At 39.2% G+C, this 25,407-nt stretch overlaps 6 protein-coding genes and 2 non-coding genes across 8 annotated transcripts; 7 read left to right on the top strand and 1 right to left on the bottom strand.

Annotated features, from left to right (window-relative positions):
- Nucleotides 1–121: 121 nt before the first annotated feature.
- Nucleotides 122–3,238, top strand: LOC126788253 (uncharacterized protein ycf23-like). Its single transcript, XM_050514222.1, has 9 exons — nt 122–1,452; nt 1,583–1,648; nt 1,858–1,932; nt 2,014–2,076; nt 2,211–2,270; nt 2,371–2,460; nt 2,561–2,668; nt 2,751–2,873; nt 2,977–3,238. Exons 1-9 carry the CDS (start codon nt 1,243–1,245, stop codon nt 3,112–3,114), a joined length of 933 nt encoding a protein of 310 aa, XP_050370179.1. The 5' UTR covers nt 122–1,242; the 3' UTR covers nt 3,115–3,238.
- Nucleotides 3,239–3,427: 189 nt separating this feature from the next.
- On the bottom strand, nt 3,428–6,292 carry LOC126788254 (high mobility group B protein 14). The gene is made up of 6 exons (XM_050514223.1): nt 6,155–6,292; nt 5,556–5,738; nt 4,578–4,635; nt 4,414–4,458; nt 3,702–3,782; nt 3,428–3,594 (listed from the first exon to the last, which is right to left on the bottom strand). Exons 1-6 carry the CDS (start codon nt 6,229–6,231, stop codon nt 3,544–3,546), a joined length of 495 nt encoding a protein of 164 aa, XP_050370180.1. The 5' UTR covers nt 6,232–6,292; the 3' UTR covers nt 3,428–3,543.
- Nucleotides 6,293–8,474: 2,182 nt separating this feature from the next.
- Nucleotides 8,475–11,138, top strand: LOC126785954 (3-oxoacyl-[acyl-carrier-protein] synthase I, chloroplastic). The gene is made up of 7 exons (XM_050511639.1): nt 8,475–9,093; nt 9,319–9,750; nt 9,890–10,063; nt 10,148–10,261; nt 10,350–10,451; nt 10,617–10,683; nt 10,775–11,138. Exons 1-7 carry the CDS (start codon nt 8,647–8,649, stop codon nt 10,840–10,842), a joined length of 1,404 nt encoding a protein of 467 aa, XP_050367596.1. The 5' UTR covers nt 8,475–8,646; the 3' UTR covers nt 10,843–11,138.
- Nucleotides 11,139–15,010: 3,872 nt separating this feature from the next.
- On the top strand, nt 15,011–19,879 carry LOC126789619 (DNA replication licensing factor MCM3). The gene is made up of 17 exons (XM_050515819.1): nt 15,011–15,137; nt 15,216–15,313; nt 15,422–15,630; nt 15,834–15,964; nt 16,048–16,286; nt 16,373–16,609; nt 16,803–16,957; nt 17,044–17,252; nt 17,391–17,553; nt 17,631–17,833; nt 18,056–18,115; nt 18,208–18,297; nt 18,454–18,629; nt 18,798–18,866; nt 18,974–19,115; nt 19,314–19,405; nt 19,652–19,879. The coding sequence occupies exons 1-16, from the start codon at nt 15,072–15,074 to the stop codon at nt 19,371–19,373; spliced, it is 2,307 nt and encodes a 768-aa protein (XP_050371776.1). The 5' UTR covers nt 15,011–15,071; the 3' UTR covers nt 19,374–19,405; nt 19,652–19,879.
- Nucleotides 19,880–20,211: 332 nt separating this feature from the next.
- Nucleotides 20,212–22,429, top strand: LOC126789620 (uncharacterized protein At2g34460, chloroplastic). The gene is made up of 5 exons (XM_050515820.1): nt 20,212–20,457; nt 20,539–20,769; nt 20,859–20,978; nt 21,741–22,013; nt 22,111–22,429. The coding sequence occupies exons 1-5, from the start codon at nt 20,257–20,259 to the stop codon at nt 22,273–22,275; spliced, it is 990 nt and encodes a 329-aa protein (XP_050371777.1). The 5' UTR covers nt 20,212–20,256; the 3' UTR covers nt 22,276–22,429.
- Nucleotides 22,430–23,854: 1,425 nt separating this feature from the next.
- On the top strand, nt 23,855–24,211 carry LOC126785901 (protein SRC2 homolog). Its single transcript, XM_050511578.1, has one exon. It carries the CDS (start codon nt 23,855–23,857, stop codon nt 24,209–24,211), a length of 357 nt encoding a protein of 118 aa, XP_050367535.1.
- A 903-nt stretch (nt 24,212–25,114) lies between these two features.
- Nucleotides 25,115–25,187, top strand: TRNAR-ACG (transfer RNA arginine (anticodon ACG)). The gene has a single exon. It is a non-coding gene; the product is annotated as a tRNA-Arg (tRNA).
- An 87-nt stretch (nt 25,188–25,274) lies between these two features.
- TRNAL-CAA (transfer RNA leucine (anticodon CAA)) lies at nt 25,275–25,358 on the top strand. The gene has a single exon. It is a non-coding gene; the product is annotated as a tRNA-Leu (tRNA).
- Nucleotides 25,359–25,407: the final 49 nt, after the last annotated feature.

Consider the following 25,407-nt stretch of genomic DNA (forward strand, 5'->3'; position numbering starts at 1 on the left):
GAATCTCCAGCTCTCTTTCTACGACGACGTTGTGTTCAAGATTGTTTCGGTTTTTGAGGCTATAGTCTTGGCCCTCAGCATCGCTTTCTTCTACCTTTGTTGCGGTTGCAGCTTCTGATCGAGTCTCTTATGTACTTTTGAGTTTGGAGATATGATCATGGCCGGCGTCCCTCTTAAATTCTCTTTCCTTCAGAAGAATTTCAGTCTCTTCTGTACAGTTTGAAGATATGATCATGATGTCCTCTCTAATGGGTGATTCTGCAAAGAGTTCAAGTCTTAATCTTGGCTTTGAAGGATATGAGGGGGTGAGAATGGGATTTGGGCCAAGAAGCTAATTTTCCCACATTGGCTGTGTACGTAATTTTGTTAATTTGCTTCAATGTGTGTACAAAGTTAATGATTAGTTGACTTCTTTCATGAATTCTGACTTTCAGTTCTGCAATTTGCCTCAATATTTCTCTTCTGAGCTTTGAGATATTGAGATTGATGCTTCAAACTAATTCCTAAGGGATAGGCCCAATGGCCCTTGTACATAATTTCAACCCCTAGTTCCATAAGGATTTGCTGATATGGATCTCCTAGAGATATTTAATTTGGAATGTTAACTCATATTACTTGTGTCTTCTTCAGTCAATTTTATCACCAAATTAACAGACTGTTATTTCATACAAGTAGTTCCTGTACAAGTTTAGAATAGAGGAGTCTACCGAGATCTGTTTCTATTTCAGATTAGGTCCTCATTATTTCATTAATAACAGAAATGGATTCCTCAAGGGCAAATAGGTAATGCAGATGACTCTGTTTAGCAGTCCACAGAAATTGACAGCTATTTTAGCCTTGCAACATTGGATTATTCTTCTGCCAAACATATGAACTAAATCAACTAAATTAATACTGATAACAATTTTATAAATCACCAAACATTGGTAATTTAATTTGCTAATAGTAATACAGAATTTTCTGTGAAATGATGTGTCGATGATTCTGGATCAGGTTTGATTACATTACTGAAAAATTTCTTGTAAACATATGACTGATATGAGTAGACCTTCTTCTAAAAGGAAGAAAAATCCTGCATAACACTATTCAGTCACAATATGGACCGAGTGTGTATGTCAGCTGAGGTCATAGCAGGATATCTTCTTGTAAAACTGTATATAACTATATATAGCTAGCTGCCAGGCTCTCTTATCTCTTTGACTCCCAACTTCTAAAACCTCTAAACCTTGAGCTCGAGTGAAGATGCAGGCCTCCATTTGCATTCCAACTTCATCAACCTGTCTGTCCCGTCACTCTCTTCTGAAACCTATCACAAACCCTCTTCTGGGTCATTCTCTGTCTTCAAAACCATGCTTGTCTCTGAATAGAAGAGCTTCTTTCACCACCAAAGCAGTTCTGTCGACCACTAAAGAAGCAGTCTTGAAAGATTTTCATGAACGCAGAGCTCTCAAGGTTAACCAAACCTATCATGTTATCTAATTCTGTAGCTGCGAAAATGAAACTAAAACTTTTCATTCATCCTTTTAAGGCCTTCTTTAATCAATACCGTTATGTTCAAATAATGTAACTTTGTGTTTTGCAGATTATTTCAGGTCTGCAGAATTTCGACAAAGAAAATGTTGCGTCAGTCATCACTGCTGCAGAACAGGTTTGTTTCACATATTCCATTAATTTACAGATGAGAGATATGAGATGATTGCTAAAGTAACTTTGTTGTTAAATTCGATAACAAATATGTTCCCACTACTAGGCCTCTGATCTTCTTCTTTATGCTTGGCTCTGTTAAATTTCATTGATTCCTCAGCTAAATATAGCTCAATATATCTTATATCATTTGTTATTTGATAATTGATATAGGGAGGAGCAACCCATGTGGATATAGCTTGTGACCCTGAGTTGGTGAAGCTTGCTATTAGTCTAACTTCTCTTCCGGTACGTAAATATTCTTTGTAAATGTTTTAGTTCTGGTTTCGATTATCACTTAATATGCATTGACTGATGCCTCCATTTCAGGTTTGTGTTTCATCTGTAGATCCAGCGGCATTTCCAGCTGCCGTTGAAGCAGGAGCACTGATGGTCTGAGTCACATACTAATTTCTTCCTTACATATGCTTCAACATAATGCTACCTAATTTGACAAGAATGTCACAAACTTACAGGACTCTGTCTCGATCATTTTGTGTAAACTTGAAAGTTGATGGCTTGTGCAGGTTGAGATTGGAAACTATGACTCGTTTTATGAGATGGGTGTGATTTTCACTCGAGACCAGGTACTCCATCTCATTGTTTGTTTAAATACTAATCAGTCAAGAGTTTACCTATCAAGAATTTTTATCAAGGATCTCATTTGTCGTCCTATGTTGTTTTCAGATATTGAATTTAACAAAGGAGACCAAGAGAATTCTTCCATCTGTGGCCTTATCAGTCACTGTACCTCATACACTGAGCCTTCCAGACCAGGTCACAAGCAGTATTGCTGAAAACACTATAGTTGATCAAACAAATCCTTGCATTTATTCATCCAGTTATATATAGTTTAACCAACTTAGTTGAATGACAGGTCAAGCTTGCAGAGATGCTAGAGCAGGAAGGTGTAGACATCATCCAGACTGAAGGAGGAAAATGTTCTAACCCCTCCCAATCCGGTGTTCTTGGTTTGATCGAGAAGGTACTAGCAACCTAGATTCCATTCTGCAATGAGATTTTGTTTCAACAATCAAATCTGATGGTGCTGGTATTTGGTTTTGAAGGCTTCACCAACATTAGCAGCAGCATACTCGATATCGCGGGCAGTCAGGATTCCTGTCATGTGTTCATCTGGACTGAGTGCAGTTACAGCACCAATGGCCATAACTGCAGGAGCCGCTGGTGTGGTGAGTAGACCATGACACTAGTTCTCTATCTATAGCTCGGAGGATGTCCAAGTAAAATGGATTAAGAATTTAACACTGTTTGTTTGCTCATTGTTGAATACAGGGCGTGGGCTCAGCAGTTAACAAGCTCAATGATGTAGTTGCGATGATTGCAGAAGTCAGAAGCATCTCTGATTCATTAGGGGCATCATCTGGCACCATTAGGCGTGCTACCAGTGAAGAGAAAACTTTAAAACTGTAATTCGATTGCATAGACATGCTATATTAGAGACTAATATGAAAATAAACTATGACCTATCTCCAGGGTCTTTTATGTTAGCATATCTTATCTGAGTAAAGGCTTGACAATGGCATACATACATTGTTGGCAAAACCAATTAGGTCTTTACTTATCGAGAGTACGTGAAAGCTAAACGAGAAGTTAGTGATTAGTACTAAAATCCAGTCATTGGAGCTAAACATGGTGCATCTACATTTCTCACTATTAAAATCCAGTTGGTACAGTACTTCAACTAGAAGTACACACCAACTGTGAAAAGCAGCATTCTCCCTACTGAAATTCAATCCTGAAAAGATATAGACAAAAATAATACAGGGCATGGACGGTTGTTTCAATAACAGATTATTAGCATACAGATGGGTCTGCTTTCACCCCATTGAGGCATGTTTGTCAGATATCGTAATCTTCATCATCCTCAGTTTCGTCACCCTCGCCACTTTCCTGCAGATGTTTAAAATATGATCAGTAGACTGCAAATTGACAATCACCTGTGTTACATGTAACAAAAGATTCAGGCGATTTAACACTAACAGAATGCAAAGGCTTACCTTTCTCTCGATATATTCTGACATGGCCTCGTCAAACTCAGCTCGTTTCTTCATGGCTATATCATAGTATTTAACTTTGCCCTACAATTAGGAGAAAACAATAATGAACAAAGAAAATGTTATAAGCAACTAATGGCCTAAATTAACATGCCGGAAGCTAGTACCAGTCAAAACTTGATAACAGTTTGACGCTACGTGAGTGTAGATATAGTCTAACTGGTTACGACCAGTATCATTGATCAGGAAAAGAACAACCACAAGCTTCGCCAGTTTCATTTGGCTGTAAATCTTATGTAGCTAACCTAATGGGGATTGCTTCAACGCTGATAGATTTGAGTCATAGAATTTCTATTTAGCTAAAGCACATAGTAAAAGCATTCAATATAGATAATGGCAAGTAGACGAATAGTTAACAACTTCCTGATCAAGCTCGATCATGGCATTCATAGAATCAATTAGAGTCCCTCTCTTGCTAATAATCTGTAATATTGCACAAGTTATATACACAAGCTTGATATGCACAAGCACAAGCCATTCACAAGTCTTACTGTGTTAAAAAATGCAAAGGGTGGGTCGGTATCACAATTTTGCAAAAAAAACAAAAAACAAACTTAGAACTATCACAAATAGTACCTGTATTTTTCATCAGAATAATATAACAAGTTCTGAATACAATTACTGTGCACTAAGTGAACTAAGTCAGGGCACGAACCTCATATGACAATGTCTTCCACTTCTCTCCGCCCGCCTTTCCAACCTGAATATTAAAAACACTGTTAGTTCACAGAGGAGGAGAACTGGAGAAGTGATGGAATTATGACAAGAAAAGGCAATTAGTATTTAACAAATTATCCCATGAACTCTGTTCTGATTTACCTTCTGCATAGTCTTAACATCTGGATTTTGTTCTTGAAATTCCTTGCGGAAGTCCTCCCTTAGCCACAAAAAGATAATCAAGTTTGTGAGAAAGCTGCATGCACTGGGCTGATTAAGGAGTTTCAGAACACTTGAAACATTTAGGTTCAACAGATGAATTAATATTGATTCGAGCAACTTCATCTATACTGAGCACTTGAATACAACTCATGCATCATATTGAAAAGAGGCCACGTACCTAAAGAAAATATTATGAACCAGAAAATTTACCGAAATATTCCATTATGTATCTAAACATCCTATAGTTTATATCTAATTGACAAACTTCAGTAATAAAGTTCTTAACTACAAATATGATTTAGCCTCCCCATCCCCAGAAAATGCACCGAAATTATTATTTTGAGTTTATCATCTAAATTGATTAACTTGGTCCAATCTAGAATAAATCCACATATGGTGGCTGGTGTGTCTGCATGAATCCAGTCTGTAGGAACCATAGTGTGATAATTGTATCAATACAAACAACATCAAAGTTGCAAAACACCACAATTGGTAGTCTATTGTCAAGTAATTTTGGTCCTCATATAGCTAAGTAGATTTTCTTTGGTGTATCTAAAAGAGTAGCAGTAATCGGAAAATCCATACCCAGTACAGTACGGTGTCTATTGGGATACTGAATCTGAGGCTACCAAGCTATATAATGATACCTATTAAGAGTCCTGTACTCTAAGCACCCTAAAACGACTTTCTTGTAACATGTTAACTTCCTAAAAATTACTCAACCAATAAGTCTGGTGCGATGTTTAATCTCATAACTGGAACTTCCACTTTATATTCTTAAAAAGCTCCAAGTAGAAAAGCTACTATAATTAAGGTCTATATACCAGAACCAGAATCACACCAACGAACTAAAGTCAAAGTGAAATCTGTCCTGCAACAATAATGGAAACATAAAAAGGAATGAAAGAGGTAACATACAAGAAATAGAAGAATGCAGTTGGTGGTTTCTTGGGCATATTGGGATCAACTTTTGCACCTTTCTTCTTCTGCTTGGTTTTCGATCTTTTGACTGACACGGCCCTCTTTTCCCCTTCCTCAGCTCTCATTAAGCTTGATAACCTCTTTTTCGCCTCGCCTTGTCTGACCCTCAACACCATTCTCCTAAACAATTTCAAATTAGTCATTAGAACTGTTCTTAAACACTATCAAAATTCAAAAACAATATGAACCCAATTACTCATTCAACAATGTCTGACCCTCAACATTCTCTTGTTAAACTAAGTATACAGAACAATCAATCTCCAATCTCCCACTGTAAACTAAACCCCACCACCCAATTTGTTTAAGTACACAAACCCTCTACCAACCAATTGAGCCCAACACGACTACTAGCCTAAGTAAACTGCCTTCCCAACATTTCGGAACTCAAAAGCAACAAATCCCATGAAGCAATACATACCAAAGTTTCCACTTTGTGCTTAGTTTTTCCACGTCGTGGGTGTTTACTGAGTTTTATTGAGCATAAAAAACAGAGCATAAAATGGTGAAGACAAAAGTAACATGTGGAATAAAATTACCGAGGGGAAGCTTCTTCTGGGGTCTTGGTGGCGGAAGAAGAGACAGGTCCTTGAGAGTCGTTGGTTTTCTTTGCCATGACGCAGTTGCTGGTTGCTCTGCGACTGGGTAGGGTGGGTAACTGGGTAAGTGGCTCAGAAACGAAGGACACAGCGCTCGGTGCTACGGTCTCTGTGTCCTGACGTTTATAGTGCAGGAACAAAGGCGTCGAGCTAACGACGTCGTATAGTTATCTACTGTTCTGTTTTGGACGTTTGTTGTACTTGATTGTCTTGCAATCTTTTGGTTCTGAAATTTGGAGGATTGTACATTTGTACTAGTCTACTGCAGAACTTTGTACTACGCGGGCACGGGACGAGATGTGGCTAATTTCACGTCTCATCCCATTTATTAAGTTAGAGACGGGATCAAGACGAGATTTGTGTTTTTAAAAGTTCGTCCCACTCGGGATCAATCTCGTCGGAATCGAGATGGGACCGGGCTTATCACACCTCATCGGACTTTAAATAATAAATACTTAATTTACTATTAATAAAATTTTAGTACCAATTATTGTAATAGAAGAAATTAACATATAGATTGTTCTAAAAATTCTTCATCATCTACTTCGATATCATGAGTTTAATTATTATAAAATTAAATTAATCATTCAAATTATAGCGTTATATATATTGTACATAAAAATTCTAGTGTTATCATACAAGATAAACATATATAACCATATATAATTATATATTGTATATAAGATTATATAGGTTTCGATTGCTAAGTTCATAGAAATTTGCAATATACAAATCGTCTTTATTTATATCATATAATTCGAACCATATATTAATGAGAAAATTAACCGGGACTTATTTATCTTTAAGAAATGAATCAAATTCAAGATTCATTATTTGAAGTTAGTCATTTCCTTATCAAATGCATCCGAGATGTTCTCATAAATTATAAATGTATGATGATGATGAAATATTTGATGGTTAAAATTCAAATGAAATTTAAAGTTGGACGGAGCGGGATATAAATTATTCGTCTCACGTCTCGTCTCACTATTATGAAACGGGATGGGACAGACGTTTTAAGACTTCTGTCCCGTCTCGTCCCGTCCCTATGAATTTCGGGACGGAATCGGGACGGGATCATGATTTCAGTTTTTTATGTCCACCCCTACTTTGTACTCAAAAACAGAAGAAGGAATAGGGACTCAACAGATTGAATACTACATTTTGGAGCTTTTCCTAAAGTTTTGGTTAGTTTGAACTTACTCCCTATGATTTTTAGGCATGGGATAGTATATGTTTCATATATTTAACGAAATTTAGATATCTATTATGCGCACTTATATAAGGTCACGCGTATGATTTATGAATTGTAAAAACTTTGAATTTACATCGGGCTGATCAGACAACTATATAAAACTATCAATAACCTCTTATAATGTCCATTACATTCTTTCTATTACCATGTAGTGGAAGTAATAATATCCGCAAGTGTTCGCCTTATAATGGTGCTGTCATACAAACTTGTCTCTCATGATCTCATATTGTCACAATAGTAAATCAGCAGTCATTAAAATGAGTAAGAAGTTGAAAATGAGCTAATTCAATCAAAGTAACAACTATATCCCTGAAAGTATCCAGTGCGTGAGGATGAAATTATAGTTTGCAGCTGCCTATATCCAAGGGCATTTTCATGAAAGATAGGAGTGCATGAAGGAAGTGTGCTCCCGGAGCAATTATATATCATTGTATTCGTTTTGAAAATGTAAAATAATAACTTAGGTACGTGTTTTAAAAGGACGCATACAATTGCGTCACTACTTCATTACATGCCAAGTCATAAAAAACAACTCCCCAACGGCATATCTCAGAAGAATAATCCATACCTTAAGCCAAAACTTTAAAACAACAAAGTAATACTACAAAACTTAAATATCAAACTTATCTTCATAGATACAATCAAATAGTCGATATCAATTATAAATTATTGTGCACTTATTACCATTCTAAACAATTAATACAAGAAGTGCATTAATAGTGTTAATGTTATATTTCATAATTTTATTTTTTCGATTAAGATGAACAACTGAAATGTCACAACTACTATTTCCCGTGAGTCGAAGTTGACATCTCATCCATTAAAGACAAGTTGTCTCCCACCGGACCAAACGGTATCAAGTATAGTCAAACTCACAATCTCCCACTCATGGTAACAAATTTTTCTCTTAAATAAATTATCTCACTTATACCGAATTTTGATCGGATAGAAAATATATGTAAAAAAAAAGATTAGAGAATCAGAGAGAGGTGCATCTCTCTTCCGGTGAGAACTGCAGAGTGACGTGGCGTGGATATAGCACCGCAGCTGAAAACAACGAGGTTTTTCCTCCTCCTACAAAAACCCAATCTCAACTCGCTCTTCTCTCCGATTCAAAATCTCACCTCGTTGGCGTCGCCACCACTCTCACTCTCCAACTCTCAAACTCACCACCACCATGCAGGCCATCCAATCCTCCACACTCCGACCCGCCCCGCTCGACCCGCTCCGCAAACGGGCCCACTTCCCCAACCTCACTCCCAACCCCGCCCCCAGACGCGTCTCCTTCATTTCCGCCTCCTCCACCGCCACCGCCCCCACGCGCGAGAAGGACCCCAAGAAGCGCGTCGTCATCACCGGCCTCGGCTGCGTCTCCGTCTTCGGCAACGACGTTAACGCCTACTACGACAAGCTCCTCGCCGGCGAGAGCGGCGTCGGCCCCATCGACCGGTTTGATGCTTCCAAGTTCCCCACCAGGTTCGGCGGCCAGATCCGAGGATTCACCTCCGAGGGCTACATTGACGGCAAGAACGATCGCCGCCTCGACGATTGCCTCCGCTACGCCATTGTTGCCGGCAAGAAAGCTCTCGAAGATGCTGATCTCGGCACCGATAACCGCCCCAAGGTCACTTCCTCCTTCAATTCTAATCAATTCTAGCTCAATAATCTTTAGTTCGATTTCGTTGATAAACTATGGATCTGTTTGTGAAATTGTTGCTAATTGTGAACATGCATTGATGAATTGATGTAATGTAGCTGAGTTTATTTGTGGTTTTCTCGATTTGATTGAGTAATGAATCCCGTCGCCCTTAGATGATGCTGAAATGGTTGAATTTTACTTGAATTACAGCTGGATAAGTTGAGGGCCGGTGTGCTAGTTGGATCAGGGATGGGTGGTCTTACTGTGTTTTCGGATGGTGTTCATGCACTAATAGATAAAGGTCACAGGAAGATTACCCCTTTCTTCATTCCCTATGCTATTACGAACATGGGATCTGCTCTTCTTGCGATTGATCTGGGTTTCATGGGGCCGAATTATTCAATTTCGACTGCTTGCGCTACTTCGAATTACTGTTTCTATGCTGCGGCAAACCACATTCGTCGGGGCGAAGCTGATTTGATGATTGCTGGGGGGACGGAGGCTGCATTGATTCCCATTGGGCTTGGGGGGTTTGTTGCATGCAGGGCATTGTCTCAGAGAAATGATGATCCGAAAACTGCTTCTAGGCCGTGGGACAAAGATAGGGATGGCTTTGTTATGGGTGAAGGTGCTGGAATATTGGTGAGTCTGCATTGGTTATGAATTATGATTTTGAAGCCAAATGATATGAACAACATCGAAGTTCAACCCTTTTGCAATTGATTTCTTTTTTTATGCTGATTTTGATTATGATACCTGAAGTAGTTGATCTTGTTGACAGGTAATGGAGAGCTTGGAACACGCAATGAAACGAGGTGCACCTATCATTGCTGAGTACTTGGGAGGTGCAATTAACTGTGATGCATATCATATGACTGATCCAAGAGCTGATGGACTTGGCGTATCTACATGCATAGAGAGAAGCCTTGAAGATGCTGGTGTGTCACCTGAAGAGGTACCGTCTTCCTTAAGCTCGTCTTCTGATTCATAGTGCCTGTCTCTTGGCATCATTAATTGAAGTATTCCCTCACTGTTTCAGGTTAACTACATCAATGCACATGCAACTTCCACTCTGGCAGGTGACCTGGCTGAGATTAATGCTATAAAGAAAGTGTTCAAGAACACAAAAGAGATAAAAATCAATGCCACTAAGGTAATCTATCTTACTCTGCCTCTACATTGTTTAATATGATGTGCCATTCGGCCCATTCCTGATGATGTTTCTTGTGTACTTATACCAGTCTATGATCGGTCACTGCCTTGGTGCTTCTGGGGGTTTGGAAGCTATTGCTACAGTGAAAGCTATACAAACAGGATGGCTTCATCCTTCCATAAACCAATTTGTATGTCAATACTCCTATATTTTACATTTTGATGGTTTTTGTTTACGGGGGTTTGAAAATCAATTCACAAAGCATAGTATTATTCATTTAGTTTCCTTTTACTATGCTTTTTGTTCCTCACCTTTACCGAAATGATCTCTGATATGTGGCTCATTCCTCGAACAGAATCCAGAACCTTCAGTTGAGTTTGACACTGTTGCAAATGTAAAGCAGCAGCATGAAGTGAATGTTGGTATGAATCCCAAAACTTCAAACTCCCTTTGCACCTATCTTTCCGTGGTAAATACACTCACTAGTCACTACTATGTTTATCCATTTTTCAGGCATATCAAATTCGTTCGGATTTGGAGGACACAACTCTGTGGTTGCGTTTTCAGCGTTCAAGCCTTGATTATCCAAGCTTGTCTGCAAGTTTTGTACTACATCAGTCTTGCATAGAGGAGATCTTAACTGTATCTGAGGCTGCTTTTCATTCTTATTTTTGGAGCCAGTTGTAGCGAAATAATCAAGGGTTACTATATTTCAAGGACAATAGTCAGTTAGAAACCAGGTTCTATGGGTCAGTAGCAGGTCTTATTTATCTTCTTCGTTTTTACTTGTGTGGTTGTTGACTTGTTGATATGCTGAATTGTTGTATTAAATGGAAAGCTTGATCAGTTTTATTGATTGAACCACATTTTGGCCAAACCATGTTTTTGCTATGCTTTTATAATCTCTGAGATGATGCAGAGTTTTATTTGAAATCCAGGCATCTAATAGTAGCTAAGAGCCAAAGCTTGAGCTAGTAAAGCCGCCTCTAGTAACTTTGCATCAACTATTATATGACATGAAGCAATAACGAAGTAGCAGAAAAATCCGATAACACTTTCAAATAAACCCTAAACAGTTAAATTCGCATGCGAAAAAACCCCTTTTTTATTAGAAAAAAAACCTATACAGCCAAACTGAGCTAAAAACAAAACAAAACAAACTTTGAGCGCTTTTGCGGCATCAATAATCATCCTCTTGGACAAGCTCCCAATCTTGAATATCTTCACTACCGGAGGAGCCCTCGCCGGCTTTCTTGTCATCGAAAACCTTCAAAACCGCTGATCGGATCGCTTTATAGCTTGATTTTCCTATGAACCAACAAATACTTGCCGGAACACCAACCGGAGAAGTTATTGCGGCCCCACCAACAATCCATGGAATTAGCTTCAAACTCCGTGACATATCATCTTGTGACATCAGCTGGTACTCCTCCATCTTCTCTTTTCCTCTGTTGATGATCTTCCAACTCTCTAACCCCTTGGCTATTTTCCACCAACATTCAAAAACTATTCTCTTGTGTGGATCGGAGAGTAAATAATATGAAATCGTAAGTTTAAAGAAACGTTCAGATCCGGACTCGTGTTCCTTCTTGAAGCATTGATACAAAAAGGACTCCCAATCCACGCCTCTCAGTTTCTCTCTGAACTCTTCGAATGTGAGATTTGATGGTAGATCCTCCAGAAAGCAAGGCAAAAGCTGTGCTCTCAAGGCCTCTGAGATCTGTTTCTGTGTGAGATTCTCTCCGGACTGTAACCCAAGAAGCTTGTAATGATCAGTTGTATAGAACATAACCTCTATCTCCGGTATCGCTAGTAACTTTTCCGCCGTCGTCTTAGCGTTCTCTGCCGTATGCATCTTGTATAGATCAAAGCCAAACCCTAGGTTAAAATCTTGATTTGATTTACGTATGAAGAAGGTTAACTAGTCGCCTCATCTATATAGATCTTGTTAGAACTACAACTACCCAACTACATACGGTGACGTACCGTAGTATGGTAGGATTTCCTGAATAGATAAGTACAAACTGCGGCAGCCCAGCCCATTTTAAGATGCTGATTTTAGTCATAACTATCTGAAGTGATTAAATTCTTTGTAGCATTACTACCAGTCTACCATAGTATGATCATTGATCTAACTATAGTTACTGAACATTAGCCAATCCAGGTATCGCAATCATCACATAGCTAAGAGCCATAGAAAGCCATTACTGGTTTTGGGGTGCTTGGAGACTGCATGCACATTCGTAGATTAGAATTTCAGATTTTCTTCAAGGTTGGTGCGCCGTGCACGCCCGGAAAATGTAATTTCAGATGAGAATTTCATGATCGATCGAGTCATGGTGCGGCTAGCTCATGTTCGAGACCTGTTCCTCCGCAGACAACCCCTTCATCTAAAGTCTCAACAATAGGTTTCAGGTATTCTATTGCTTTCGGAAAATGAGTTTCCCGGGAATTGAAGCAGGTCAAGGAGGAAACCAGTGTTCCACAATTTAAAAGGACGGACAAGGAGCTGATGAAGGAGCAAGTGGAAGAGCTCAAGGGGGTGCCGGGGCACTTAGGGTACGTGTAGACCGTGTAGTGGCTGTTCCAATTATATTTCTTTATAGACATAGGATTTTGTTAATCATGTATCGGACTGAAGTGAGGTTTGTTTGATTCAAAACAAGTGATCGACTTGATCTTCTTTAGTTTATTTTTCTTGAGAGGGTTTGGGGAAGGCACCATTGGTGTGTCCGGTGGAATTGGTTTGGCGGTAGTTTTACAAATATTGATATTGATATGCATCATTATATACCCATGAAACAATAGCTAGATATATTACTCATGAAACAATGACTAGATATATTATTCATTTACTCGATCATGCCAGTAGCAGATCAGATAAATCCAATGACAATGACAAAACAAAAACAAAAAGTAAGGATTTAAACTAAACTTGGTTATCAAGAAAACTAGTACAACTTATGTGATGCCTTTGTTTTATCAATTAGTACTCTTCTACAAGTTCACAGTCTTGAATATCTACATCACCGGAGGAGTCCTCACCGGCTTTCTTGTCATCGTTGCCATAGCCAACAGTGGCAGATCCTGGATGGTTAATTAGGAGATACTTGAAGTTCTAAACCGAAGAATAAGAAAAAGAAAATAGTGATAATCTCGACAATGCAAGAAAATTGTATTAATTGAAACCAAAATAAAGACATTTAGTTAAGGGAGAACGTAATGAGTCCAATCCCTTAAATGCAAACAATAAAAAATGTTAAACTAATAAAATTTAACACTACGAGTTGATTGTTCTTTAAAAACACATGCATTTCCAGTTGATAGTTTAAATTTAACTAAACTAGCTAAAAACTTGTTTCTTCTCTGTTCATCCCTTTGACTCTTCCGGTCTTCCCTCTACATTAAAAATCAACATAAGTACAAAACCCTAACGGATTAAAATCCTAAAAAAAAAAGTAGCAAACAAAAATAAAGTAATCAACTTAACCCAAACTCATAATCAGAATAACCAAAACAATTAAATAAGGTAAAACTAAACCCAAATCTCAATTTCATTACCTCATTCACATGAGATTGCCGAACAAAAACATATTCCCCAAATACCCAGTTCGATCTAGGGAGCAGGTTGAGACGGACAACTATGGTGTTGCGGTGGAGCATGGAGCTTAGTCCTAAGGCCCCAAGTGGAATCAGTCAATCTAATTTAGGGAATGCTTCAACTTAAAAAATATATATATATATATATATATATATATATATATATATATACAAGGCTTTTCACATAAGGAGATTATTATAAAATCGGCTGACATTTTGTAGAGATGATCTATACGTTATTACCTAAATATTTAACGGTAGAGATGAAAAAACTCGATCGAAAAGTTGCTCAAAAATGAAAACTCATACCTTATGTGAAAAACCTTATATAACTAGTCCTTGCTATATAGAGGATCCGCCCCAGCCGGCCGGTACCTTAAACTTAAAAGCTTCAAAATTGCTGATTGAATCGCTTTACAACTTGATTTTCCTATCAACCAACAAATCCTTGTCGGATGATAAATCGGTAAAGCAATTACCATCCCACCCATGATAAAAACAAAAAATTTACAAGCCCGTATGAAAATCCTCAATCGACATCAGCTCGAACTCGTTCATATTTTTTTTGTGTTGATGATCTTGAAACTCTCTAAACACTTGACTTATGTTAGCCAAGCGTCAAATTATTTTCGTTGCTCCGGATCGCTAAGTGCATAATAGGAAAGCAATGCTTCTGCGATACGTTCATATCATGGCTTTTCTTCCTCTGACTTATCGAAGAACCGGTCCCAAGCGGCTTCCCAATCCATGTGTAGAAGTTTCTGTCTGCCCTCTTCTATTGTGAGATCTGATGGTAAACCAACAGACTTGCTCAAGCAAGTCACTATCTTTGCTTCTAAGGCCTTTGACAGCTAGCTCAGCAAAAGCGAAGAAATGTTTTGAGTTTTGATACTCAGCCGTTGGAATATCAATCTGAACTGTTTGATTTTAACTTTTGATAACAGTCAAATGTTGGCCAACACATTTAAGTACTGATATTATGAATATATAAAACGTTTGCAGAAATTCTGAAAAATGATATATTCTTCGATGACAAAAAAAAAAAAGCGTCAGAGATGCACATAAAATGGGCGCCAAAAAGAAGGGCAACCTCTCCAATTTTCCCGCCAAATTCAATACCCTAGTCCCCAAAAAGGGATTCCACTAATTTCCACCACCTATCTTCTCACATCTCAACAACCTTCCTCACCGCCGCCGCCATCGGAAGAAAATGGACATCAGCGATGAAACCAGGGCGGCCCACCGCCGCGAGCTCACTTCCTTCTTGGAAGACGGCGTACGTCACCTCTCTATCTCCCCTCTCTCTCTCTCTCTATACTTCTCTCTCTAACCAATCCGGTGTTGAGTTTCGCAGACGTACATGGACGACATCAAGGCCGTCCTCAACCGCAAGGACCGCCGCCTCATCGTCAACATCTCCGATCTCCACTCCTACGGCGACCTCGGCAACAAGTCAGTTCACCTTTCCCTTACTACTCCATCTTAAAATCCCTAAATTTTGTTCTAGGTTTTCTGGAAAGTTCTAATTTGATCATTCGATTTTTGCGTAAATTTCATCAGCATTTTGAGAAATCCGAGTGACTATATGCAAGCATTTAACGACGCGGCGACTGAGGTGGCCAGCAAGATCGATCCTAAGTACTTAAAATCCGGGGATCAGCTCCTCGTGGGCTTTAATGGGCCCTTTGTGTCGCGCGGCGTCACGCCGAGGGATCTTCTCTCTGAGTACATTGGATCCATGGTTTCGGTTCGCGGCATTGTCACCAAATGTACTTCTCTCATTCCCTAATTTTATCTACATTTTACTGTTTGTTGATTGAATTGCGAAATTTAGTTATGAAATGTGAGGTGTTTTGGTGAGAATTGGAATGAAATGGTTTCAATTAGGACAAAAGGTGCAACAAACTTGAGTAATTGAGGTTAGTGTTGTTAAGTTTGAGTAGGCTTAATGTGTTAGCTAATGCATTTGCAGGTTCTCTTGTGAGGCCGAAAGTTGTTAAGAGTGTTCATTTCTGCCCTACGACCGGAAATTTTATGACTCGTGAGTACCGAGACATTACATCCAACATGGGTCTGCCTACAGGATCAGTTTATCCCACCAGGGTAATCTCAAGTCTTTTCTTTAGTTATCAACTTATCATTGTTCTGTTATTGGGTGAAGGGCTTATATAAAGTTGTTGTCACAGGATGAAAATGGGAACTTGCTGGTGACCGAGTATGGAATGTGCAAATACAAAGATCATCAGACTTTGTCGATGCAAGAAGTGCCTGAAAACTCGGCTCCTGGTCAGCTTCCGCGAACAGTGGATGTAATAGTTGAGGATGACCTGGTAGATAAGTGCAAACCAGGAGACCGAGTGGCTGTTGTAGGGATTTACAAAGCTCTTCCTGGTAAAAGCAAGGGGAGTGTGAATGGAGTATTCCGGTAGATACTGGTTAAACTATTAGTTAGTTCTGCTCATACAATAATTTTTTACTTTAAATCTTGACTTAGTGACTGTTATTGTGTAGGACGGTTCTCATAGCTAACAATGTTACTCAGCTGAACAAAGAGGCACAATCGCCACAGTACAGTGCTGAAGACCTAACGAATATTAAAAAGATAGCTGAGAGAGATGATGCATTTGACCTGCTTGGCAATTCACTTGCACCTTCTATATATGGGCACTCGTGGATAAAGAAAGCAGTGATACTATTAATGCTTGGGGGAGTAGAAAAGAACTTGAAGAATGGCACTCACTTACGAGGGTAAGTCATGCTTCAAGTTTATGTGTTAGACATATATGCTACTGATCTATATTGCACTGAAAGCAAGCTCATCCCCATTGTGCTTTTTCTATCTGATCTCCATATCTTTCTTCTATTTTGGATATCCCTATGAGGCTGTGCCCGAGTGCTCTGGCATAAAATGAAGTCTCATTAAGTCGTCTTGTGTTTTTAGTGACATTAACATGATGATGGTTGGTGATCCTTCTGTTGCGAAGTCTCAACTTTTGAGAGCAATTATGAATATTGCTCCATTGGCAATATCAACTACTGGCCGGGGTTCTTCTGGTGTTGGTTTGACAGCTGCTGTTACATCAGATCAAGAGACAGGTAATGATGCATATTCTTCTTCTCCAGATATATGCTAGTACTGCATGATTCTTATATCTGGAAGATAATAATGTATTTGCTACCAGGAGAGAGAAGGCTAGAGGCTGGTGCCATGGTTCTTGCTGACCGCGGCGTTGTCTGTATTGATGAATTTGATAAAATGAATGATCAAGATCGTGTTGCCATACATGAAGTTATGGAACAACAGACTGTTACTATTGCCAAAGCTGGAATCCATGCATCTCTCAACGCGCGGTGCAGTGTGGTGGCTGCTGCAAATCCCATATATGGCTCTGTAAGTGACAGTTAATGGTCATCAACTGCCATAAAGTATAGTATTATTTTTGTCATATATATATATACATACACACACATATTGATATATTAGCCCCCTTTTTTAATTTATAGTTCTGATTCCGGAATAATGTTGCAGTATGATCGTTCATTGACACCAACAAAAAACATCGGACTTCCAGACTCTTTGCTTTCTCGTTTTGATTTGCTGTTTATTGTATTGGATCAAATGGATCCTGATATTGACCGTCATGTCTCGGAGCATGTATTGCGTATGCATCGGTATCGTTCTGTATCTGGAGGTATTAAAGCCGTAATATCTTGCTTTAATACTATGATATTTAAGGAGTAGAAACTAATTTTTGACTGATAAATGTAGGTGAAGCAATGCTTGATGCGAACTCAGGATACGGAGGAGAAGATGAAGTTGATAATGACTCCACTGTATTTGTCAAGTATAACCGGATGCTACATGGAAAGAAAACAACTAGGGGACAGAAGCGTGATACCCTCACAATCAAGTTCCTAAAGAAGTACATTCATTATGCAAAGCATAGGATTCAGCCTGATCTGACTGATGAGGTCCTGATTCTTTATTTCTTCGTCGTCTTTGCTATAAAATTATCATTATATTTTCTTCCAATTGTTACATCATCTGGTTATTTGTCTGAACCTATTCTGCAATCTGATAAACGAACAGATACCTATCTGTATTGTGGAGTCTTTTCAATTACATTTATACTTAGATACCAATGTTTGCATTTTGGAAGCTTTGTGACAACTAATGCCAATTTTTTCCAACAGGCATCTGAACAAATTGCAACAGCATATGCAGAACTTAGAGATGCCAGTTCAAATGCAAAGGTCAGCATTGTTTTCACAATCCATCTTATATATGGTTAGTGCTGTGGCTCGTTTATCATGAATTCATGATCGCTGTTGCGTTTGTTATTCAGACTGGTGGAACTCTTCCAATTACTGCCAGAACTTTAGAAACAATCATTCGTCTCTCAACTGCTCATGCGAAATTGAAGTTGAGCAGAAAGGTAACTCATCAGTTTAATTGACTTGATAAGAATTATGGGACTTCATAATGTTTTCATTCATCCAGGAAATGAAGATCATAGGTTTTCATGAGCTTCTGTATTCTGTCATTCTGATAATTATTGAACTTATGGTAGCTTGTAATTCTGTCTTCACAGGTCACAAAATCTGATGTTGACGCTGCTCTTAAAGTTTTGAACTTTGCAATATATCACAAAGAGTTGACTGACATGGAGGAACGCGAGCACGAACGAGAAATGGAGAGGAATGGCAGAGATGCTCAACATTCAGGTGAAAATGGTGGCTCTCGCAATAGAACTGCTAATAGAGATGGGTAAGCATATAATTTGTAGAACTCTGTTAAATCTTTAATTAAAGTATCTCTATGACTACTGAAATGTGCGAATCCTGTTAACATTTTCCCCTTGTAGCATTAGCAGTGTTGTTAAAAATTCCCAACATTCAGCTAACCCTATTTGTTTTGTTTTTTTTCCCCTTGTAGTGCACCAACTGATCCAATGGACATAGATGACCCTCCCACACAATCGGCTGCGAATATATCTTCTGATAGGTGAGTCTAGCAGCGGCTGTAGCCAAAGTTGCCATTATGTTTTCTAATCTGTTAGTTTTATATATTAATGCCAATTCTAATTTCTGCCATTCTTTCTCTGCCTGCAGAGGAGAAGCATTTAATTCTTTATTTGGTGGACATATGCGAGAGAAGCGCTTGGATAGCATATCCATTGAGGAGATTGAGATGGCTGTTAATGAAAGAGCAGTTTCCCCTTACTCAAGGGCAGAGATTATAGTCCTGTTAGAGGTAAAAGCTCTACTGCATGGTATTCAATCGAAGAAATATTGTTAGCTGTTAAACTTAACGGATTGCCCTTGTATTCTTTATCTAAAACTATTATATGAGCCAGTATTGTGAATACTGACGCTCATGTCAAGTTTGCTAAACATGACTTCTCGATCTACTTTAGTGGAAGTGTAATAACATAAAGTGCATGACTTTCAGAAACTTCAAGAGGATAACAGAGTGATGATAGCTGATGGAATGGTTGTTATGATCTCATGAGTTGTAGGCTCACCTGCTACAAGTTAATCAAGGTATGTGCAAAGTTTCATAACTTTCCATGCTATCCTGTAATTACTGAGCTCTAATTAAGATTCTATTCCAATTCTGAGTTACTCCAGTTCAAACAAATTTAACTCTGTTTCCAAAGTTTTACTTTCCTTGCCAGTCTTCAAAATTTTCTGGATTCCTGAAAATAATTTACATTTACATTCTTATCTAGCTTGTTTTGGTAAATAAGATACTGCATTGGTAAGTAACAGAGAAGCAATGAATTTCAGGGGGAGCCGAAATCAGCAACAGGGATGGCAACTTTGGACGGAAACATAAACTTTAGGTTTTGGCTTCTCATCATCTCATGTATCACTTCTGATGTAGTAACATTTTCATATTTCAACTCCATGTAAGCTTTGTTACAGATTTTAAAGCAGTGTAGGCGTCCATATGTTATTAGAATTCCCACCTTTTGTACTTATTGCCCTGCCAAGTTAAAGGTCCCTAAGTCTTAACACTAAAACTGTCGCCATGAAACTCAATTCTTCTCTCTTTTTACCGAGTTGATCATGCAAGTGAATTGAGGTTCAAAGTCATATTGATAGAACTTCACCATCTCCTACTTACAAAGAAATTAATATCAATAATCTGTGAATCAAACCAGATATCTGATAATTCTTGTCGCGATTTGTGAATAATTTTATTTGTAATGTAAAATGTAGAGTGATTAATAATTGGCAAATGGGGTTTGGAAAAAGGACTTGAAGCACAAGAAAAGACAGTATTTTTAATTTTTGGTAATTAAAATCAACGAAAATTTCCAAGAAAACGAAAGACGTCATGTTCGGACTTGGGGGACAAGAAATAAGTAGAAGAGTTGAGATAAAGCAAGATGGCAGCTCCGCTGCCTCTCATTCTCAGAAACCCTTCTCCTCTCTTCGCTCCGATCCCGACCAACTCTCCTCTCCGTCTCCCTACCACTCACTACCACCGCCGCCACTGCCCCCCTCTCGCCGCAGCCAAGTCCTTTTCCGCCATTTCACTCTTCTCCAACACCACCAGACCCTTGCTCCCCATCCTCAACTGCTCTAAGGTAACACACCATTGATGTCTTTAACCTTTGAACTCTAACTCTAGCTTTGTAGTTGAACTAACAGTTGTAGGTTTACTTTAGATGGAAGGGAGTCAAACTACTGGGAATGAAATCACGGAGGAAGTTACTGCGAACACAACTGAAGCAAGTGTGTCTGGTTTGAAGAAGATATTTGTGGCTGGTGCTACTGGGAGCACTGGTAAAAGAGTTGTTGAGCAGTTACTGGCTAAGGGTTATGCTGTGAAAGCCGGAGTTCGGGATTTGGAGAAAGCCAAAACTAGTCTTCCCAGCAGTAACCCTGCTCTTCAAATTGTGAGTTTTGTCTTTTATTTGAAGTGCGGGGATGGATATAATGAATTGAGGGGGAGGATTGAGTTTGGATTGTGTTGTTGTTTTTGTAGGTGAAAGCAGATGTGACAGAGGGTTCTGCGAAGTTGGCAGAAGCAATTAGTAGTGATTCGGATGCTGTGATTTGCGCGACGGGGTTTAGCTATGGATGGGATGTTTTGGCTCCATGGAAGGTAACATTCTGTTCTCTAGTCTCTACCTATGCATTATATTTCTTTGGCAGTTTGGCATTTGGTCTTTGTGCACTGCATATTTGGTTTTGTAAATTGCAGTATGATTAGGCAAAAGGGCTGTTTGTTTAAGTTTAAGCTTATATTGGGATTAGGTAGATTCTAATGATGAGTTGATAAAGTAACATTTTAGATGATCAATAATTCTAAATGAACACCCTTGTAATGATGATACCCTTTACTGCTTTACACTTGGTAGAAACAAGGATCATAGTGTGCCACACTGCCACCGGACAATAGTCCCATTAAAGAAAAGTCCGATTAACAGTTAAGTCCTCACTGTTGTGGTGATAATCGAAAGCATGTTGATTTGAGGATACTCTGGGTTCTGGAAGGCATGAGTGAATGAAAAGTTATGTTCTATGATTATGGATTTATGGATGGATGTAGAGACTTCAATGTAGGGAACCTTTTTGTTTTTTGAAATTATGACCTCTATAGTGTTCATATATTCAGAATTGACTGATGTTGAGAGTTTGTTTGAAAAGAAATATGAAATTTCAGGGCCCTGCCTAGCAATGAAAAGAACGTTGTGGGAAAGGAACTGTTACTTTGTCCCAGCTTCTATGCAGTTTTAATCCAACAGAAATGTTCATTGATCCTTATCCTAAAATATTTGATACTGCTATAACCACAGATCTGTTTTTTCGATGTTGTGCTATTGATAATGATTTGCTGTCTAAAAAATGGCCATCTTTGGTACAGGTTGATAACTTTGGGACAGTTAACCTCGTTGATGCATGCCGCAAAGTTGGTGTGAAGAGGTTTATTCTGGTCAGTTCCATTTTAGTCAATGGAGCATCAATGGGGCAGATTCTCAATCCAGCTTACATCTTTCTTAATATATTTGGTCTCACCTTAATCGCAAAGCTTCAGGCAGAGAATTATATCAGGAAGTCTGGTATAAACTACACAATAATAAGGCCTGGTGGGTTGAGAAATGAACCTCCAACAGGAAATCTTGTGATGGAGCCAGAGGTAACACTGCAATTATATCAATTTTTCCGATTTTGCCTGGACTCCCTGGAGTCTTGCTACAAATACTAAACCTTCAATGAACTTTTTCTCTTGGCAGGACACACTATCAGGAGGCACCATCTCCAGAGATCTGGTTGCAGAAGTAGCTATTGAAGCATTAGTCACTCCTGAAGCATCTTACAAGGTAGTGGAGATAGTTTCCAAAGCTGATGCCCCCAAGCATACATATGACGAACTATTTGGTTCAGTTAAGGAACGGTGATCTCTAGTTTGATGACAGGATATCTTGTTGGCAGATTAGTAGGTAACTACGTATACAGTATACCCATTTGTAGTAGCTCTGATAGCATATCTATGTTTTCTAATGTTCCTTGTCCATCAATACTATACCTCTTTTCATTACATTGATAATGATTGGTCTGATATCTCATTATCTGTGTCTTTAATTTCTTTTTTGTCATCTCATTTTAGTAACTCACTAATGAAAGCATTAGCTTCAATTATGAAATACTAGGCAAAAAGAGGAGACGTATATGATGCAAAACATCTTATTAATCATCAGAACAAGTGAACAAGACTTCCGAATTAAAAGTACGAACGACATCAAATAGAATGCATTAAAGAGTTAAAAGAACCAAGCCAGCAAAGAAGCGATGGCCCCTAGTGCAGCTGGAACAGCCAGAGCTGCTGCTTTGCTTTCCATTGGAGCTGGTGCAGGTGCAAAATCTTCAACAGCAGCAGTGGCTTTGAAAGAAGCAAAGCTCACAAGGACAATGATGTAGATAGTGAAAACCATGGCCATTCTGCAACTCTCCATCTCTGCTCGTTAATTCTTGGATATGTGAGCAAAGTGGTAGTGAGAAACTGAGAATAAGAATAGTAGTGAGTTCTGGTTTTGGTTGGGGAAATTGAGAAGGTACAGTGCGGGTTTTATAGGGAAGGTTTGTGGGAGTTGGCTAATCAGAATATGCCATCCGCCAATTGTATACCTTCAACCACAAACAACATCATTTGGTGGTAGTGTGGGCTTTCATATATATAATTCTCTCTCACTCCACTAAACTCTGTACCAGCCTGTGGTTATAGTGCAAGATAACCAAAATTAGCAGAATAATAGTGTTTCCAGACAAGTTTGGAATATTTGATAATTTGCTCTAGTGCTATGCATGTGATACATTTGCCTCTGTGGCGCACAACCATTATTTGGGGTTAAGGGGGGCTGATTCAGATAAATTTTTTGTGCCATTTGTAAACCAAGTGTGAGTTTATGTAATTATGTGCTCAGAGAATTGATCGGCCAAATGTGTGTTCACTTATAAAGATGTCTTAAAGCTAAAGATTAAAGAAGGTATGCTCTTTGGTATTCTAATCGGAAAAAAAAATCGTATTCTAAGGTCTACTACCAATAAATTATACAGCATATTAACATGAGTGCGCACTTATGAAACAGTTTGAAAGGTATATCATATATGTGCGGTAAGTAAATCTAACAGCTACAAACTATTTAAGGTTTTGTGATCATCATGGACCCAAATCACCCATATACTCTTTTTGAGGTGCAGTGGCTAATCATGGATTCAAAGAGTTTGGGATCAACATCAACTGATGATCATGCAGGACCAAAAATTTGTTCATATATGGATAAGTGCCACTACTAATGAAAAAAGTATTTGGGCCTTTTGCAATGAAGACCCACTTAGGCAATTACCATTTGCAAATTACAATTATATCACTCAGCTCAAAGTGACAGTCTCAAACCCTCTAAATCCTTCTCGAGCTTGTCAAAATTAATTCTGTACAAGTTTCACCCTCAAGGCCTCATATAATCTCCAGAGCTGACAATGAACCACGCGGTTGATTTCCGGCGAAGAAGCAAGACGGCGCCGGCCCCCAAGCTCCGAGAGATAGAGGTTCTTATAATCTCGGCGCAGGACCTCAAGGACTTGAAGCACTTAACGCAAATGAGAGCTTACGCGGTGGTGTACGTCGATAAAGACGTGCACGTGGTGAGGACCCGGGTGGACGAGCACGGCGGCACCAACCCGACGTGGAACGAGGTGGTGAGGGTCAAGTTCCGGGAGGAGATGGCGGACAAGGAGCACGTGCTGGCGGCGGTGAATGTCGACATCTACGCTCACGATCACGTGAGGGAGAAGCCGGTGGGGAGCGCAAGGGTGCTGCTCTGCGACGTTTTGTAGGGCGGCGATGCCCGAGAGACGACGGACAATCCGATACAGTGCTTGACGGTGCAGGTGTGGAGTCCGTCGGGGAGGCCCCAAGGGCTGCTCAACCTGTGAATCCCTGCCACGGGAAGGTTCTTGATAAGGAGGGAATCGTTGTCGTTTAGTGAGAGGGAGGCGGATGAGGAGGAGGAGGAGGAGGCGGTGGCGGAGAAAGGGAGTAGGTTGGTTTGGTGGCGCGGTGGATGTGCCAGTGCGTGGATGTGCATGATAGACACGTAGGGTAAGCATCAATGTTAGTTCAGTATTTCATGCACGCTTTGGTTTTGTTCTTGTTTTGTTCTTTCATGCACATCTTTTTTTTTTTTTTTTGTAATTTAAACATGTCTCCTTTCATGTCTTGCGTATTAGAATGAGTGGCTTTCTTCAATTAAGCCTGCAGGTTGTGTGTTAAATCCTAAAAGCCATACATATATTAATAACAGTATGACTAATATAATTAAGAAGAATAATTGAAAGAGAATCGAATTTGGTTTCCATGCCTTCTATCTAACATTCTAGCTAGTACCCTGAGCCCTCGACGACCAAGCGTATTAACATTTCCATTTTCGAAGGGGTGTGCCATCAGACAACTCTGCATAAACCAGAGGATTTAGATTCATGCATCGATCTAATTAACATCGCTCCTTTAATATGAAGTTTGCTGCAAGGCATTCTGCTTCACCAGAAGACATTTACAACATGGCCAAGTCATTCTCCACAAAAAAGAAAAGAAAAAAACAACAGCAGCAGCAGCAACAACAACAATAACGACTGGGATGGAGAGAGAGCCTGCGAATCCAGTTATACATTGTCTGAAGAAGTGATGATGCTATATATTCTAAAGAGATATAATATTAAGATGGACAATAGTCAACGAAGGACTCCATGGCCCAATGGATAAGGCGCTGGTCTACGAAACCAGAGATTCTGGGTTCGATCCCCAGTGGAGTCGATTAACCTTTTTACTTCTCTTTTTCTCAAAGTATTCTGTTTTGTTTTTTTTTATGATATACTATTTAACCGGAGCCGTTTAGCATAAGTCAGGATGGCCGAGTGGTCTAAGGCGCCAGACTCAAGTTCTGGTCTTCGAGAGAGGGCGTGGGTTCAAATCCCACTTCTGACATTTTCATTTTTCGTTTTTCTTTTCCAACATTTTCCTACTAACTAGCTCC

This window comes from Argentina anserina, chromosome 3 (genome assembly GCF_933775445.1).
Source record: "Argentina anserina chromosome 3, drPotAnse1.1, whole genome shotgun sequence".
NCBI classification, from domain to species: domain Eukaryota; kingdom Viridiplantae; phylum Streptophyta; class Magnoliopsida; order Rosales; family Rosaceae; genus Argentina; species Argentina anserina.

Bases quoted from the DNA above. Each gene is read 5' to 3' on its own strand.
- LOC126788253 (XM_050514222.1), top strand. From the start codon at position 1,243: ATGCAGGCCTCCATTTGCATTCCAACTTCATCAACCTGTCTGTCCCGT. The intron at 1,933-2,013 runs GTACGTAAATAT...CCTCCATTTCAG, and splicing joins TTAGTCTAACTTCTCTTCCG to GTTTGTGTTTCATCTGTAGA. The intron at 2,669-2,750 runs GTACTAGCAACC...TTGGTTTTGAAG, and splicing joins TTCTTGGTTTGATCGAGAAG to GCTTCACCAACATTAGCAGC.
- LOC126788254 (XM_050514223.1), bottom strand. From the start codon at position 6,231: ATGGCAAAGAAAACCAACGACTCTCAAGGACCTGTCTCTTCTTCCGCC. The intron at 3,783-4,413 runs GTTCGTGCCCTG...TCCTAATTGTAG, and splicing joins GGAAGACATTGTCATATGAG to GGCAAAGTTAAATACTATGA. The intron at 3,595-3,701 runs GTAAGCCTTTGC...AAACATCTGCAG, and splicing joins CAGAATATATCGAGAGAAAG to GAAAGTGGCGAGGGTGACGA.
- LOC126785954 (XM_050511639.1), top strand. From the start codon at position 8,647: ATGCAGGCCATCCAATCCTCCACACTCCGACCCGCCCCGCTCGACCCG. The intron at 10,064-10,147 runs GTACCGTCTTCC...TCACTGTTTCAG, and splicing joins CTGGTGTGTCACCTGAAGAG to GTTAACTACATCAATGCACA. The intron at 10,452-10,616 runs GTATGTCAATAC...TTCCTCGAACAG, and splicing joins ATCCTTCCATAAACCAATTT to AATCCAGAACCTTCAGTTGA.
- LOC126789619 (XM_050515819.1), top strand. From the start codon at position 15,072: ATGGACATCAGCGATGAAACCAGGGCGGCCCACCGCCGCGAGCTCACT. The intron at 15,631-15,833 runs GTACTTCTCTCA...ATGCATTTGCAG, and splicing joins TCGCGGCATTGTCACCAAAT to GTTCTCTTGTGAGGCCGAAA. The intron at 16,958-17,043 runs GTAATGATGCAT...ATTTGCTACCAG, and splicing joins TACATCAGATCAAGAGACAG to GAGAGAGAAGGCTAGAGGCT.
- LOC126789620 (XM_050515820.1), top strand. From the start codon at position 20,257: ATGGCAGCTCCGCTGCCTCTCATTCTCAGAAACCCTTCTCCTCTCTTC. The intron at 20,770-20,858 runs GTGAGTTTTGTC...TTGTTTTTGTAG, and splicing joins GTAACCCTGCTCTTCAAATT to GTGAAAGCAGATGTGACAGA. The intron at 22,014-22,110 runs GTAACACTGCAA...TTCTCTTGGCAG, and splicing joins ATCTTGTGATGGAGCCAGAG to GACACACTATCAGGAGGCAC.
- LOC126785901 (XM_050511578.1), top strand. From the start codon at position 23,855: ATGAACCACGCGGTTGATTTCCGGCGAAGAAGCAAGACGGCGCCGGCC.